We start from the raw sequence: 17,811 nt of genomic DNA, 5'->3' as shown, positions 1-17,811 counted from the left end.
TCTGTGCTCCGACTCCCAGCCCCAAAGTGGTCTTCAGTCTCAGACTAAATATAAAGCAGTCCTATGCAGTGGAGGGACGGAACATTCAGATTGGTTCTTACGTCCAGACGTGACAGGTTCTCTTTCTATACATAATGCCTTATGGAGTTTGGCAGGTGAGGTCTATACAGTACAGCGACCTCTGTAGGGACTGTGGGACAGTGCAGGCTAAACCACCGCAATGGGTGAGCTGGGCTCCATGTTCCTGTATGGGGGGGTGGATTGGGGCAGGCGAACAGAGAGCGCCTCCTACAGGACACAGGCAGAATCCTACGAGGGAAGTGCCCCCTACAGGGCACAGGCAGAATCCTACAATGACAGCGCCCCCTACAGGGCACAGGCAGAATCCTACGATGACAGCGCCACCTACAGGGCACAGGCAGAATCCTACAAGGACAGCTCCCCCTACAGGGCACAGGCAGACTCCTATGAGGACAGCGCCCCCCTACAGGGCAAAGGCGGTGGTGGTCCATTCCTAGATTGTTCCCGTATAAAATGCATTGAGGGTCTATATCACAATTCCCATAGTGGTTAACTCTTCTTCTCAGTCAGTGATCCAGTTCCTCCAGGAAGGGGGGCCCCGGGCCCTCAGCAGCACCTCTTTACGTGAGGCTTCTTCTTGGTCTTGGTTATGGTGACGACCTCGTTGGGCCGCAGCCTGGCTTGGCTCTCCTTCTTCATCCTCAGGACCAGCCGGGTGACGGACAGGAACATCTGCGGGAGACAGGAGGAGGATGTAAGTGGGGGGGAGGGGCACCGATAAGAAACGGAAGTCTGTATACCTAACAGCGCCATTGTCACCCTCCCACTGACCCACCATAGCCTGCGGTGTGATCACACGCTTAGGCACCCGGTCATGTGATCAGACGCCAAGGCACCCGGGTCATGTGATCAGACGCCAAGGCACCCGGGTCATGTGATCAGGCGCCAAGGCACCCGGGCCATGTGATCAGGCGCCAAGGCACCCGGGCCATGTGATCAGGCGCCAAGGCACCCGGGCCATGTGATCAGGCGCCAAGGCACCCGGGTCATTTGATCAGACTCCAAGGCACCCGGGTCATGTGATCAGACTCCAAGGCACCCGGGTCATGTGATCAGACTCCAAGGCACCCGGGTCATGTGATCAGACTCCAAGGCACCCGGGTCATGTGATCAGGCGCCAAGGCACCCGGGTCATGTGATCAGGCGCCAGGCACCCAGGTCATGTGATCAGGCGCCAAGGCACCCGGGTCATGTGATCAGGCGCCAAGGCACCCAGGTCATGTGATCAGGCGCCAAGGCACCCAGGTCATGTGATCAGGCGCCAAGGCACCCAGGTCATGTGATCAGGCGCCAAGGCACCCGGCCATGTGATCTTTGACAGAGCTCAGATTAGCTGAGCAGATCATGTGACCTGTGCAGCATTTCTGTTACCAGTCAGGATAGAAATATGGGGGCTGCTGACGTTATTCTAGAGGTGCCAGCCTTGGGGTGTCATCCTGATCCATAGAGAGCCAGGACAGGAATTTGCCATCTGGCATTTGATGGTTGGTGAAGAAAGGATGAGGATGGCAAGCTTAGAGGTTACACCATGGCAGTCTCCATATTCCACTTTATACCCCCCTCCATTCCTTATGTCCATCCCAACACATAATAACAGAATCATTGAGTCAGTAGCAGACAATGACTGGGGGGGGGGGCGCTATAACCAATGAGTGAGAAGGACATGCTGCATGGAGGACGTGGGGGCTCTGCTGGACCATGCTACAGGTGGGAAGGTCAGGGGGGAGGAAGGAAGATTTTCCTCTGCACACAGCCAACTTCCTGCCTACAGACGGGTCGATTACAGAGTGACATAAAATGGGGTTAAAGAGGACCTGTATGATCGATTGCATGCAGCGAATGTTAGGCAGACATTTATAGAGTAATGAAAGCAGCACATTATCCCCGGGGTCACTAGAAGCCCGGACTACACAAACACACATTGTCCAGTCTCCGCTCTGAATAACAATCAGCTGTTTCCTCCCCCGCTGTACAGAGACTCAATAATGGCCCCTGTGTCCCCCATCCCCTCTTCTCTGAATACAGAGGAGCGGGCCCAAGACACATGCCGGGCCGGTTCATCCTCCCAAACTTTATCTATACACAACAGCCAAAACATTGTCCGCAAGAACCTGATGGTGAACCTTTATGATATGCCCTTGTACCATCCTCAGGATAAAAGTCTCATTGGACGAACCATTAGATACGTTTATCTCAGACGGTACATCCATCATACATATTCATCAGATCTGCTCAGAGATTCTGGAACCGCTCAGTGTAAAGGAGATTTCCATCTCCACCATCAATTAGTTGATGACCCCAAACATCAAACACAGGAGGCAGAATTCTACCCTCACCTCTTCTACATTGCGGTTCTCCTTGGCGCTTGTTTCATACAGCCGCACTCCCATCTGCTCACTGAACCTCTTGGCGTCCGCCGTCTCCACGTGTTTCCGAGACGGGTCATCGTCTTTATTACCCACTGTGGGAGAGAGAGAGAAAAGGTCATAAGAGTGCAACAAAGTGCCTCAGTGCTGGCATTCCACAGGTCAGAGACCATGGCATACACAGCGAAGAATGGGTAGGGGGGGGGTGCTCCATGGTGAAAAGGGCAGCAAATTGACCTACATGAGGAATTAGCCTCAAAACACAGGGAAATCGATCGACGCCTTATGAGAACCTCAAAACACCGGAAATGGGGCACATCCAGCTGAGGAATAACGTTCAGAATAAACTGGAAGGTGGTCAGATCTGGATGAAGAGACACCTCTGAGAACCGCAATAGATTGGTAAATGGTCAGATCTGGATAAAGTGACCCCTCTGAGAACCCCAATACATTGTTCTCCATCCAGATCTGACCACTTCTCAAAGTACGGAGGGTCTCAGAGATCTCTCCATCCAGATCTCACCATCCCCCAATGTATTGAGGTTCTCAAGAGGTTGAGAAGGTTCTGAATAAACTGGGAGATGGATAGATCTGGATAAAGAGACACCTCTGAGACCCTCAATACATTGGAAGATGGTCAGATCTGGATGGAGAGACACCTCTGAGTTATTGAAGTTTTCAGGGATGTCTCTCCATCCAGATCTCACTACTTCCTTTGTACTGAGGTTCTCAGAGGTGTCTTTCCAACCAGATCATACCATCTCCCAGTGCACTGAGGGTCTCAGAGGTGTCTCTTCATCCAGATCTGACCATCTCTCAGTTTATTCTGAACCTTCTCAACCTCTTGAGAACCTCAATACATTGGGAGATGAGATCTGGATGGAGAGATATCTCTGAGAACCTCCGTTCTTTGAGAAGTGGTCAGATCTGGATGGAGAGCAATCTATTGCGGTTCTCAGAGGGGTTTCTTCATCCAGATCTGACCATTTACCAATCTATTGCGGTTCTCAGAGGTGTCACTTTTTCCAGATCTGACCACCTTCCAGTTTATTCTGAACCTTCTCAAACGATTGAGAATCTCAATGCATTGGGAAAGTAGGCAGACCATAATAGAGAGACATCTCTGAGAATCTCAATACATTGAGAAGTGTTCAGATCTGGATGGAGAACAATGTATTGGGGTTCTCAGAGGGGTCTCTCCATTCAGATCATACCACCTCCCAGTGCAATGAGGGTCTCTCAGATATGTCTCTTCATCCAGATCTGACCATCTCCCAGTTTATTCAGAACCTTCTCAAACGCTTGAGAACCTCAATACATTGGGGGATGGTGAGATCTGGATGGAGAGACAACTCTGAGAACCTCCGCACTTTGAGAAGTGGTCAGATCTGGATGGAGAGCAATGTATTGGGGTTCTCAGAGGGGTCTTCTCATCCAGATCTGACCACCTTCCAGTTTATTCTGAACCTTCTCCAAATGCTTTAGAATCTCAATGCATTGGGAGATGATCAGAACTGGATGGAGAGGAGACACCTCTGAGAATCTCAGTACACGGGAAAGTAGGCAGACCATAATAGAGAGACATCTCTGAGAACCTCCGTACTTTGAGAAGTGGTCAGATCTGGATGGAGAGCAATGTATTGGGGTTCTCAGAGGGGTCTCTTCATCCAGATCTGACCACCTTCCAATATATTGAGAATACGCTTAGAGTTGGTCAAATCTGGATGGAGAGGCACCTCTGAGAGCCTCAATACATTGGGAGATGGTCAGATCTGGATGAAGAGACACCTCTGAGAGTCTCAGTACATAGTCAGACCATAATGGAGAGAGACCTCTGAGAACCCCAACACATCAGGAAAGGATCAGATTTAGATGGAGAGTCGCCTCTGAGAACTGAGTTGAAAATATTCTATGGTTATATCCAGGTTTTGCATAACTGCACAATCATAGCTGTAAGATGGGAAGACAACTCCTACCAAAAGGGTCCAGTCTGAGCATGTGGTGTTCACCTCCATAATGTCGTACCATCACAGCCTACATACATAACACAGACCCTTCCATAGGGATCCTTACCAAGGACGGTGCACACCGAGTCACAGTTCTGGGTGATTTCATGAAGCCATCTCTTCACGTTCACAAATGATTCAGGGTTGGTGACATCATAGACCACGATGACTCCATGAGTGTTTCTGTAATACCTAAGGAGGAAAACATCACAACCAATTAATCAAGCTTCACCATCGATAAATACCCCCCCCCCCCAGCTCTCCAGCCTGGTCTGTACCCCAGGACAGGGAGTAGTCATTAAATTGTGATCCATTGAGGATACATCGGGCCGTGAGGGGGAATTCATTGGAAAAGGTGAATCCCCAGTAAGCAATTTAGCCGACAGCCTCAGTCCGGGACCTCTTCAGTTTGGGACATCCCCACAGAAGATGGACAAGGAGGCCTGAGGTGCCCACACCTCTCACAGCAAGGGCTGTCCCGAAGACCGATAGTCTGTACAAACTCAGGGGCTCCCATACACTCCAAACTCAGGGGCTCCCATACACTCCAAACTCAGGGGCTCCCATACACTCCAAACTCAGGGGCTCCCATACACTCCAAACTCAGGGGCTCCCATACACTCCAAACTCAGGGGCTCCCATACACTCCAAACTCAGGGGCTCCCATACACTCCAAACTCAGGGGCTCCCATACACTCCAAACTCAGGGGCTCCCATACACTCCAAACTCAGGGGCTCCATACACTCCAAACTCAGGGGCTCCATACATTCTAATCAGCAGGGCTGGATCTAGACTACCTGATCCCGGGGGGCAGTAAAAAGGTCATGGGGTAATACTGGCAACACACATTAGAGCCCCCCCCCCCCGACATCGGAGTCCCACATCATAACAGAGCCCTCTATTCCCCTTCATAAATAGTCCGACCTTCACAGGGATTGCTTATATAAACATCGATCAAACAGGAGATAGAGAGACACAGAGAGACACAAAGTAACATTGTTTATAAACATCGATCAGACAGGAAATAGAGAGATACAAAGTAACATTGTTTATAAACATTGATCAGACGGGAGATAGAGAGATACAAAGTAACATTGTTTATAAACATTGATCAGATGGGAGACCAGTGGATGTGGGGTACCTAGATAGGGGCAGACCAGTGGATGTGGGGTACCTAGATAGGGGCAGACCAGTGGATGTGGGGTACCTAGATAGGGGCAGACCAGTGGATGTGGTGTACTTGGATTTCGCTAAGGCGTTTGATACGGTTCCCCACAAGCGCTTAATTTATAAAATATGGTCTGCAGGTATCGACAGCAGGGTTTGCTCTTGGATACGGAATTGGCTAAAAGGGCGTGTCCAAAGGGTAGTAATAAACAGCGCATACCAAGACTGGTCTGAGGTGGTAAGAGGGGTCCCCCAAGGCTCAGTCCTGGGACCAACCTTGTTCAATTTATTCATAAACAGCATTGAGGTCGGGATCAGGAGTTCTATATCAGTTTTTGCAGATGACACAAAATTGGGCAGGGCAATAACTGCACAGCATGAAGCAGATATCCTACAGAATGACCTGGACAAAATAACAGAGTGGGCAACGACATGGCAAATGAGGTTTAATGTGGAGAAGTGTAAGGTTTTGCACTTGGGGACTAAAAACATAAAAGCACAATACACGTTAGGGGGGGAACCCTTGGGGGAATCAAAAATGGAGAAAGATCTGGGAGTCTTGGTTGATGATAGATTAGGCAACAGCATGCAATGTCAAGCGGCAGCTTCCAAAGCCAGCAGAATATTAGCATGCATAAAGAAAGGGATGTATTCCAGAGATAAGACTATAATCCTTCCACTTTATAAAACTCTGGTCCGACCGCATCTGGAGTATTCTGTCCAGTTCTGGTCGCCAGTCCTCAGGAGGGATGTGTTGGAGCTGGAGAGAGTCCAGAGAAGGGCAACTAAACTGATTAGGGGATTGGAGGACCTTAATTATGAAGAGCGTCTGCAATCCCTCGATTTATTCTCCCTGGAGAAGAGACGCCTGAGAGGGGACATGATAGCAATTTATAAATATCTCAATGGTGATCTCAGCTTAAAAAAAAAGCTGTTCATTAGAAGGGATTGCATGAGGACTTGAGGGCATACAATGCGATTAGAGGAGAAGAGATTTAACCTCAGGCAACGTGGGGGGTTCTTTAGTGTTAGGGCTACAAGATTGTGGAATTCTCTACCACAAGAGGTGGTTTCTGCGGGTAGTATGGTGGCTTTCAAAAGACTCTTAGACTTACATCTCAAGGATCAGAACATTCAGGGGTATGTGAGATGATTACAGCCACACACACCTATACAGGGGGAACTGGATGGACTATTGTCTTTATTCAACCTCACCTACTATGTAACTATGATAGAGAGATACAAAGTAACATTGTTTATAAACATTGATCAGACTGGAGATAGAGAGATACAAAGTAACAAACATAGTTCCTTTTGTATTTATGGTGTTCCATTCATCTGCAGATCAAAGTTTCGATCTCCCCTTAAACTTGCTCATCACATTGGGGCCTCCCCCCCCCCCACATCGGAGCCCCCCCCCCCATCAAATGCTAATGAATGGTGTGGTGAGTCAGATGGGGGCTGGGCACTGCACAGCCATGCCGACTATTCATTACAGAGACTAAGCAGTGCCCCCCCCCCCCCCGACCAGCCCCTCACCGGTGTCACTGGTCCTGGGGGGAGGTAGGGGGGACAGGAAAAAAAGCTGGAGGGGGGGGGCTCAGCCCACTTCGCAACCAACCCCCCCCAAGATCTTTCCATGAATATCTGTATCAATCAAATTTTCTCTGAGGAGACTTTCTTTTATATCGGATCCCTAAGCATGGCACGGAGTTTGATGAAGACTCTCGGGGTCCATACAGGTAAATGTGTAAAAAGACGGATTCCGGGGTTTTAGGATCATTTTTATCAAGTCAATACGGCCAACCACAGGAAGAGCCCCCCTCCCCTCCCCTCCCCCCCACATAACTTACGTTGATGTGATCGTCCGAAATCTCTCCTGTCCCGCCGTGTCCCAGATCTGGAGCTTCACCCGCTCTCCATCCATCACCAGAGTCCGGATCTTAAAGTCCACACCGATCGTAGTTATGTAACTGCCTGAGGGAGAGAATATGGAGGGGAGGGGTTACCAGGGGGGGGGGGGGGTAATACAAACAGGGACAGGATAAAGCCCAGAGGGACAAGATTGGGGGAGAGACCAGGAGGGGGGACAAGCCACAGAGACCAGGAGGGGGGGGGGACAAGCTAGGGAGAGACCAGGAGGGGGGAACAAGCCACAGAGAGACCAGGAGGGAGGGGGCAAGCTAGGGAGAGACCAGGAGGGGGGAACAAGCCACAGAGAGACCAGGAGGGAGGGGGCAAGCTAGGGAGAGACCAGGAGGAAGGGGGACAAGTCACAGAGAGACCAGGAGGAAGGGGGACAAGTCACAGAGAGACCAGGAGGAAGGGGGACAAGCCACAGAGAGACCAGGAGGGAGGGACAAGTCACAGAGACTGGGGGGGGGGGGACAAGCCAGAGAGGGAGGGAGAGGAAGGGGGACAAGCCACAGAGAGACCAGGAGGGGGGGGGGACAAGCCACAGAGAGACCAGGAGGGAGGGGGCAAGCTAGGGAGAGACCAGGAGGAAGGGGGACAAGTCACAGAGAGACTGGGGGGGGGGGGACAAGTCACAGAGAGATTGGGGGGGGGGGACAAGCCAGAGAGGGAGGGAGAGGGGGGGGACAAGATACCAAAAAGGAAAGAAAAGAAAGAATGTAGCATTTGCTCTGACCTGAGAAGGAATTGTCGGAGAATCTCAGCAGCAGACTGCTCTTCCCCACACCTAGAAGAGAGAAGAGGAGGACCAATCATTATCCAGCGCTCCGGACGGAGGATTCTCATTGGAAAAAAATCTCTAAACCTCTCATTCCTTATATAAACTTACTTCAGCTTTCCATCCCCCACCTCACTGTGTCCTCCAGTCCCTGCAGAGACGTCATGACCACCATACTGGGTCCAGACCAGGGATCCTCCAACTACGGCCCTCCAGCTGTTGCAGAACTACACCTCCCATGAGGCATTGTAAAACTCTGACATTCACAGACATGACTAGGCATGATGGGAATTGTAGTTCCTGAAGAGCTGGGGGCCCATAGTTTGAAGACCCCTGGTCTATAGAGACCACCTAAAGAGGACCTATCAGAATGGCCACATCCAGGCTGTGCAGACAAGATGGCAACTTAAAGGAAAACCTTCAACAAAGCTGGAGTTCCCCTTTAAGCTTTTTGTCCGCACTGGGATTGTGTGTAAATCTGACAAGCAAACCCCCCCCTCCCCCCACTATGTGTCCCTGACTCTGCTTTCCCATCTGTGGGCCTGGGACCGGCATAGCGAGTGCCGCCAGGTAGAGGGGAGGAGCACGGCGGATGCATGTCTCCTCCCCTCCTCTTTGCTGACCTGCAAAGCGACGTGTATGACATCACTTCCGGGTCCGCCTCTCGGTGTCCCCCCCCAGCATACCCGAGGGGTGGAGCCCAGATGAGACATTGGGGGGGGGGGGGGGTCTTTTAGACTCTGCATGTCTCATTAAAGAGAAACCGGTCACCAAAATATTAATCACATGATTATGATAAAGAAAAAAAGTTAAGTAAAAAAAAAAAAAAAAAAATTATTTTTTATTTTTTTACAATTAAAAAAATAAAGTTACACCCAAGCATAAAAAAATCCCCCCTCCCCCCAAAAATTTTTAAGCCCCCCCTCCCTGACCTCCACGTAAATGTATATATGAAAACGCAGATTGTGACACCGGGCATGCTGGAATGAGAGCGATATTCCAACACCACCCCTCCTCCATACCCCCCAACTGGTGCCCTATAGGGGGGGCTTTTCACCACTTAGGGACCACGCCTATTTCTGACACTTGTGAAGTTAAAAATCTGTATTTTTTTATAGAAAATGGCTTTGAATCCCCAAACATTTACAGTGGGTACAGAAAGTATTCAGACCCCCTTAAATTTTTCACTCTTTGTTATATTGCAGCCATTCTTCTTCCTCATGAATGTACACATAGCACCCCATACTGACAGAAAAACACAGAATTGTTGACATTGTTGCAGATTTATTAAAAAAGAAAAACTGAAATATCACATGGTCCTAAGTATTCAGACCCTTTGCTCAGTATTTAGTAGAAGCCCCCTTTTCATCTAATACAGCCAGGAGTCTTTTTGGGAAAGATGCAACAAGTCTTTCACACCTGGATTTGGGGATCCTCTGCCATTCCTCCTTGCAGATCCTCTCCAGTTCTGTCAGGTTGGATGGTAAACGTTGGTGGACGGCCATTTTTAGGTCTCTCCAGAGATGCTCAATTGGGTTTAAGTCAGGGCTCTGGCTGGGCCATTCAAGAACAGTCACGGAGTTGTTGTGAAGCCACTCCTTCGTTATTTTAGCTGTGTGCTTAGGGTCATTGTCTTGTTGGAAGGTAAACCTTCGGCCCAGTCTGAGGTCCAGAGCACTCTGGAGAAGGTTTTTGTCCAGGATATCCCTGTACTTGGCCGCATTCATCTTTCCCTCGATTGCAACCAGTCGTCCTGTCCCTGCAGCTGAAAAACACCCCCACAGCATGATGCTGCCACCACCATGCTTCACTGTTGGGACTGTATTGGACAGGTGATGAGCAGTGCCTGGTTTTCTCCACACATACCGCTTAGAATTAAGGCCAAAAAGTTCTATTTTGGTCTCATCAGACCAGAGAATCTTATTTCTCACCATCTTGGAGTCCTTCAGGTGTTTTTTAGCAAACTCCATGCGGGCTTTCATGTGTCTTACACTGAGGAGAGGCTTCCGTCGGGCCACTCTGCCATAAAGCCCCGACTGGTGGAGGGCTGCAGTGATGGTTGACTTTCTACAACTTTCTCCCATCTCCTGACTGCATCTCTGGAGCTCAGCCACAGTGATCTTTGGGTTCTTCTTTACCTCTCTCACCAAGGCTCTTCTCCCCCGATAGCTCAGTTTGGCCGGACGGCCAGCTCTAGGAAGGGTTCTGGTCGTCCCAAACGTCTTCCATTTGAGGATTATGGAGGCCACTGTGCTCTTAGGAACCTTAAGTGCAGCAGAAATCTTTTTGTAACCTTGGCCAGATCTGTGCCTTGCCACAATTCTGTCTCTGAGCTCTTCAGGCAGTTCCTTTGACCTCATGATTCTCATTTGCTCTGACATGCATTGTGATCTGGAAGGTCTTATATAGACAGGTGTGTGGCTTTCCTAATCAAGTCCAATCAGTATAATCAAACACAGCTGGACTCAAATGAAGGTGTAGAACCATCTCAAGGATGATCAGAAGAAATGGAAAGCACCTGAGTTAAATATATGAGTGTCACAGCAAAGGGTCTGAATACTTAGGACCATGTGATATTTCAGTTTTTCTTTTTTAATAAATCTGCAACAATGTCAACAATTCTGTGTTTTTCTGTCAGTATGGGGTGCTATGTGTACATTCATGAGGAAGAAGAATGAACTTAAATGATTTTAGCAAATGGCTGCAATATAACAAAGAGTGAAACATTTAAGGGGGTCTGAATACTTTCCGTACCCAATGTGTATATATATATATATATATATATATACACACACACACCTATCTATCTATCTGTCTATCTATATACATACATACACACACACATTATATATATAAAATGAAAAAGAAAAATGGGCCCTTTAAAGCCATTAGGAGGAAGTGACATATGACATCATTCTGGTCCTCCAAGGCCATAGAGTGGAGTGGGGGGGGGGCAGCTTGCCCTCACTTGCCTAGGAAGGGAGAGGACCGGATAGTTTTCCCTGCTGCCGATTACTCCAGTAAGCGGGAAAAAGGACTGGGAAGTGGCGGGAGGGGGGGGGGGGCACTTCTCCTGCCGCCCATAAAAGTGATCCAGTGGTGAATCTACTGCTGGGACCACTTTTATGTGAAAGAGGACCGCCCACCCTGTAAGAAAATACCGGGGTTATGGCTGCTATCTGCTGCCATAACCCTGGTATTTACCGTCAAAGTACCTACGTATAACTGCGGCAGGCGCTCCAGAAGGGGTTAAAGTTGGTTTGCCGCCTTTTCATTGGTGCACATAAATTTGGGGTGTGACCTGTGGGGTCTCCATTTACTTGTTGAATCCTCGTCTTTTATAATCTACCAAAAAATTGGGAAATTTATTGCGTTTTTGTGTCCTAAAATTCACTTTAGTGCGTTTTTTCTAAATAAAAAATGTTGTGTTTTCTACACCTTTGTGGGGTCGTCATGTGACATAAAAACCAGAACTTCCATTTTATTCTCCAGGGGGTCTGCAGGAAAAATGTCATGTGTTGGGGGAGGGGCCTAAAATCATTTATTTAATCACCTGCTGACCGCACCCAGTATACAGTGCCTTGTAAAAGTATTCACACCCCTTGAAATTACCCACATGGGGGGTGGGCTCCCCTCCTCCCACCTCTAAAGTGATTCTGTGGCCAATCCGTCCACAGGATAATTTTGTATCTGACACCCAATCACACCCACTGACCGATATTGGGGGTTTGGTATCTGCTGCTGATTATTTATCAAAGTAATGATAAGTATACAGAGCCTGGAAAAAGTATTCATACCCCTGGAAATTCTCCACATTTTCTCATGTTACACCCAGAAATGTATTTTATTGGGATTTTCTGTGATAGACGACACAAAGTGGCCATAATTGTGAAGTGGAAGGAAAATGATAAATGATACAAATAAATCTGTGAAAAGTGTGGCTGCATTTGTATTCACCCCCCTGGAGTCAATTCTTTGTAGAACCGCCTTTCCCTGTAATTACAGCTGGGAGTCTTTTTGGGGATGTCTCTACCAGCTTTGCACATCTAGAGAGGACATTTCTGCCCATTCTTCTTTGCAGAATATCTCATCTCTGTCAGATTGGATGAAGAACGTCTGTGAACAGCAATTTTCAAGTCTTGCCACAGATTCTCAATGTGATTTAGGTCTGGACTGTGACTGGGCCATTCTAACACATGAAACCATTCCATTGTAGCTCTGGCTGGATGTTTTATTGTCCTGCTGGAAGGGGAACCTCCTCAAGTCTTTTCTTCTAAGATTGCCCTGTATTTGCCTCCATCCATCTTCCCATCAACTCTGACCAGCTTCCCTGTCCCTGCTGAAGAAAACCATCCCCACACCATGAAGCTGCCACCACCATGTCTCACAGTGGGGATGGTGTGTTCAGGGTGATGTGCAGTGTTAGTTTTCCCCCACACTGAGCAGAGCTCCTCCCCCCACATGTTTGCGGTGTCCCCCTCCCCCCACATGGCTTCTCCCAAACTGCAAACAGGACTTCTTATGACTTTCTTCCACCAATGGCTTTCTTCTTCTCACTCTTCCATAAAGGGCAGATTTGTGGAGCGCACGACTGATAGTTGTCCTGTGGACAGATTCTCCCACCTGAGCTGTGGATCTCTGCAGCTCCTCCAGAGTTCCCATGGGCCTCTTGGCTGCTTCTCTGAATGCTCTCCTTGCCCGGCCGGTCAGTTTAGGTGGACGGTCATGTCTTGGTAGGGGCCCGGCCGGTCAGTTTAGGTGGACGGCCATGTCTTGGTAGGGGCCGGCTGGTCAGTTTAGGTGGTTGGCCATGTCTTGGTAGGGTTGCCCAGCCGGTCAGTTTAGGTGGAAGGCCATGTCTTGGTAGGGGCCCGGCCGGTCAGTTTAGGTGGACGGCCATGTCTTGGTAGGGGCCGGCTGGTCAGTTTAGGCGGTTGGCCATGTCTTGGTAGGGTTGCCCAGCCGGTCAGTTTAGGTGGACGGTCATGTCTTGGTAGGGGCCCGGCCGGTCAGTTTAGGTGGACGGCCATGTCTTGGTAGGGGCCCGGCCGGGCAGTTTAGGTGGACGGCCATGTCTTGGTAGGGGCCCAGGCCGGTCAGTTTAGGTGGATGGCCATGTCTTGGTAGGGTTGCCCGGCCGGTCAGTTTAGGTGGAGGTCCATGTCTTGGTAGAGGCCCAGGCCGGTCAGCTTAGGTGGAGGTCCATGTCTTGGTAGGAGCCCGGCTGGTCAGTTTAGGTGGACGGCCATGTCTTGGTAGGGTTGCAGTTGTGTCATACTCTTTCCATTTTCCCATGATGGATTGATCAGCGCTCCCTGAGACGGTCAAAACTTGGGAGATTTTTTATAACCTAACCCTGCTTTACACTTCTCCACAACTTTATCCCTGACCTGTCTGTTGTGTTCCTTGGCCTTCACTAAGGTTCTCTAACAAACCTCTGAGGGCTTCACAGAACAGCTGTATTTATACAGAGATTACATTACACACAGGGGGACTCTATTTACTAATGAGGTGACTTCTGAAGCTGATTGGTTCCTCTAGATTATAGTTAGGGGTATCAGAGTAAAGGGGGGGGTGAATACAAATGCAGCCACACTTTTCACAGATTTATTTGTATCATTTTCCTTCCACTTCACAATTCTGTGCCCCAGGCTCTGTATTCTCATCATTACTTTGATGTTAAATATCGGCAGCAGATACCAAACCCCTGATATCGGTCAGTAGATGTGATTGGGTGTCGGATAAAAATGATCCTGTGGGCGGATTGGCCACAGAATCACTTTAGAGGCGGGAGGAGGGGAGCCCACCCCCACCCCCCTCCCGCTCGTTTCCGAGCTTACTGGAGTGGTTTGTAAACCCGGAAGCAACCTGATGCCCCGGATTGCTGGACAGGGAGTCATGTGAGGGCAAGATGGCCGCCACTCATCTCTATGCCCTTGGATGACCCGGAGTTTCCTCCAACATCACTTCCTCTTCTCAGGCAGAAATTAAATGTTTTTTTTTATTTATTTATATATTTTTTCCCATCACTTTTATTCCTGATTTCAGGGATTGATAGGTCCTCTTTATGGAGAGATCTGGGGTCAAAAAGACCCCAAATCTCTCATTTACCTTTAAATGCAAAAAAAAAAAAAAAAAAAGGGGAGTTTGACATTTTGACAAAAAAAATAAAAATAAAAAAAACAATTTAAGTTAAAAATGTCAAAAATGTTTATTTTTCTCTAGCATTTAAAAAGGTAAAAAGAGATTTGGGGTTTCAACCCCCCAGATCTCTCCATAACGAGGGCCTGTCAATCCCTGAAATAGGGGGGGGGGGGAATATTGACTTTAGGTCAAAATTTTAAACTGTTTTTCCCATTTGTTTTTTTTAATCACTTTTTTTTCCTGATTTCAGGGATTGACAGGTCCTCTTTATAGAGAGATCTGGGGTCAAAAAGACCAAAAATCTCTCATTTACCTTTAAATGCAAAAAAAAAAAAAAAAAAAAGGGGGAGTTTGACATTTTGACAAAAAAAAAATTAAAAAAAACAAAATTTAAGTAACCAAATTAAAAAATTGTATTTGTATTTTTCTTTTGCATTTAAAAAAGGTCATTAAGACATCTGGGGCCAAAAAGACCCCAAATCTCTCCATAATGAGGGCCTGTCAATCCCTAAAATAGGAATAAAAGTGGTAAAAAAAAAAAAAATATTGACCTAGGTCAAAATTTTAAACTGTTTTTCCCATTTGTTTTTTTTTTTTTTCCTAATTTTAGGGATTGACAGGTCCTCTTTATGGAGAGCTCTGGGGGGGTTAAAACCCCAAATCTCCTTTTTACCTTTTTAAATGCAAAAGGAGTAAAAAAAAAAAAAAAAAAAAAAGTTTGACTTTTTGATTTTACATTTTTTTGTATGTTTTTTTTTTTTCCTTAAAGTCAAACCTTTTTTTTTTTTTTTTTTTTTTTTTTTTTTTACTCCTTTTGCATTTAAAAAGGTAAAAAAGAGATTTGGGGTTTTAACCCCCCCCCCCCCCCCAGAGCTCTCCATAAAAAGGACCTATCAATCCCTGAAATTAGGGGAAAAAAAAGTGATTTAAAAAAATTAACAAATGGGAAAAACTGTTTAAAATTTTGACCAAAGTCAAATATTTTTTTTATTTATTTATTTAATCACTTTTATTCCCATTTCAGGGATTGACAGGCCCTCGTTATGGAGAGATTTGGGGTCTTTTTGGCCCCAGATGTCTTATTTACCTTTTTAAATGCAAGAGAAAAATGAAAATAGAATTTTTTACTTCAATTTTGGGTTTTTTTCCATTTAAAAAAAGGTAAATGAGAGATTTGGGGTCTTTTTGACACTCCCTGAAATAGGAAAAAAAAAGTAATAAAAAAAAAAAAAAAACACAAAATAGGAAATAAATAAATAATAAAAAAAAAAACAAACTAAAAATGTGGTGTTGGCGTCACACATGTGAGGTATCGCCGCAATCGTTGGAGCGAGAGGAATAATTCCATCCCCCGACCTTCTCTGTAACTATAAGCTGGTAACCTGTAGAAATGTTTAAAGTGTCCTCAGTAAGGGGTTAAGCTGATTAGGGGGCGGAGTGCTCAGCTGACGGGAAATTCCAGGAGGAGTCATGTGACCAGAGAGGAAGTCCTCTCTCCGCTGTGGATGACCCCAAGTGACCTCTCCATGACATCATTGTCAACATCTGCTGCCGCCAAGGGGGAGGGCGGGGCCTCCACCAGCCGAGTCTCGGCTTTTATAGTGCGACAGTTAGGGGGTCCCAAGTAATAAGTTGTGACAGTCAAGGGGTCCCGAGTCATGAAAGAAGTTTGTCAAAGGGTCCTGGGCTGCAAAGGGTGCAAGTTAAGGGGTCCCAGGAGGCAAAACCTAATTATGAAGAAGTTCCAGGCTGAGAAAGCCTGGCTGTTAAGGGGTCCCAGACCCCCAAACCACAATTTCAAGGGGTCCGAGGTGCCGATATTCACCAGTCAAAAGATCCTGGGCTGCAAAACAAAGGGGTCCGAGGAGGCTGCGAGTCCCTGTCAGGAAGAGATCTCGGACTGCAATACCTGACTATCTGGGGGTCCAAGCAAGATTGTCAAGGGGTCCCAGGCTACAAAAACAGTTGTGAAGGGTCCAAGGCAGTGTGGGGGATGGGCTGATTCCACTTTCAGCAGTTCTGTCCATGAAGCCAGGCGAGCCGCATTTCCAGGAGGTCGGTGACAGCAGATCGGCATTTCCTCAGAACAGCAAATACTCAGCTGGCAGACGGTTTGGGTCCCCGTGTGAGGGGTCTCCATAAGAGGGGGTCTACATGTAAGGGGTCCTGCACAGGGGGTCTCCATACAAGGGCTCATCATACAAGGGGTCCTGCACAGGGGGTCTCCATATAAGGGGTCCTGCACAGGGGGTCTCCATATAAGGGGTCCTGCACAGGGGGTCTCCATATAAGGGGTCTCCATATAAGGGGTCCTGCACAGGGGTCTCCATATAAGGGGTCCTCATACAAGGGGTCCTGCACAGGGGGTCTCCATATAAGGGGTCTCCATATAAGGGGTCCTGCACAGGGGGTCTCCATACAAGGGGTCCTCATACAAGGGGTCCTGCACAGGTGGTCTCCATATAAGGGGTCCTGCACAGGGGATCTCCATATAAGGGGTCTCCATATAAGGGGTCTCCATATAAGGGGTCTCCATATAAGGGGTCTCCATATAAGGGGTCCTGCACAGGGGTCCCCGGCCCTGATAAAGGGGAACACACCCGGGGGATGCGGCACTTACCGGAGTCTCCAATCAGAAGCAGTTTGAAGAGATGGTCGTAGTCCTTGGCGGCCATATTGGATGCGTCTGTTGCAGGTTGTGTCCCCCGTCACTTCACTCTCCGTGTCACCCCCATCCCCCACATCGCTTTCTGGAGATCCGTGCCGCCCCTCCTCCACCTGCCGGATATTCTCCTCCCAGAGATTCCTGTACACAACACAGAGAATTACACTGACCACACTGTACATACTTCACTGACCGCACTCTACACACCGACCGCCAAGCAAAAGTATTCACACCCCCTGAAATTTTCCACATTTTCTCATTTTACACCCAGAAACATAAATGTATTTTATTGGGATTTTATGTGATAGACCGACACAAAGTGACCATAATTGTGAAGTGGAAGGAAAATGATAAATACAAATAAATCTGTGAAAAGTGCATTTGTATTCACCCCCCTTTACTCTGAAATCCATAAATCTAGAGGAACCAATTGCCTTCAGAAGTCACCTAATTAGTGAATAGAGTCCACCTGTGTGTAATGTAATCTCAGTATAAATACAGCTGTTCTGTGAAGCCCTCAGAGGTTTGTTAGATAACCTCAGTGAACAAACAGCATCATGAAGGCCAAGGAACCCCCCAGACAGGTCAGGGATAAAGTTGTGGAGAAGTGTAAAGCAGGGTTAGGTTATAAAAAAATCTCCCAAGCTTTGAACATCTCACGGAATGCTGTTCAATCCATCATGGGAAAA

At 47.8% G+C, this 17,811-nt stretch overlaps 1 protein-coding gene across 1 annotated transcript; it reads right to left on the bottom strand.

Moving 5' to 3' along the window:
* Positions 1 to 56: 56 nt before the first annotated feature.
* LOC309557918 (ras-related protein Rab-35-like) lies at positions 57 to 17,161 on the bottom strand. The gene is made up of 6 exons (XM_082260787.1): positions 17,078 to 17,161; positions 8,272 to 8,322; positions 7,475 to 7,598; positions 4,521 to 4,645; positions 2,418 to 2,542; positions 57 to 753 (listed from the first exon to the last, which is right to left on the bottom strand). Exons 1-6 carry the CDS (start codon positions 17,130 to 17,132, stop codon positions 628 to 630), a joined length of 606 nt encoding a protein of 201 aa, XP_082116913.1. The 5' UTR covers positions 17,133 to 17,161; the 3' UTR covers positions 57 to 627.
* Positions 17,162 to 17,811: the final 650 nt, after the last annotated feature.

The sequence above is a fragment of the Pelophylax lessonae genome, assembly GCF_965119305.1.
Source record: "Pelophylax lessonae genome assembly, chromosome: 6".
Classification (NCBI taxonomy): Eukaryota; Metazoa; Chordata; class Amphibia; order Anura; family Ranidae; genus Pelophylax; species Pelophylax lessonae.
This window is presented reverse-complemented; position numbering and strand designations above follow the sequence as displayed.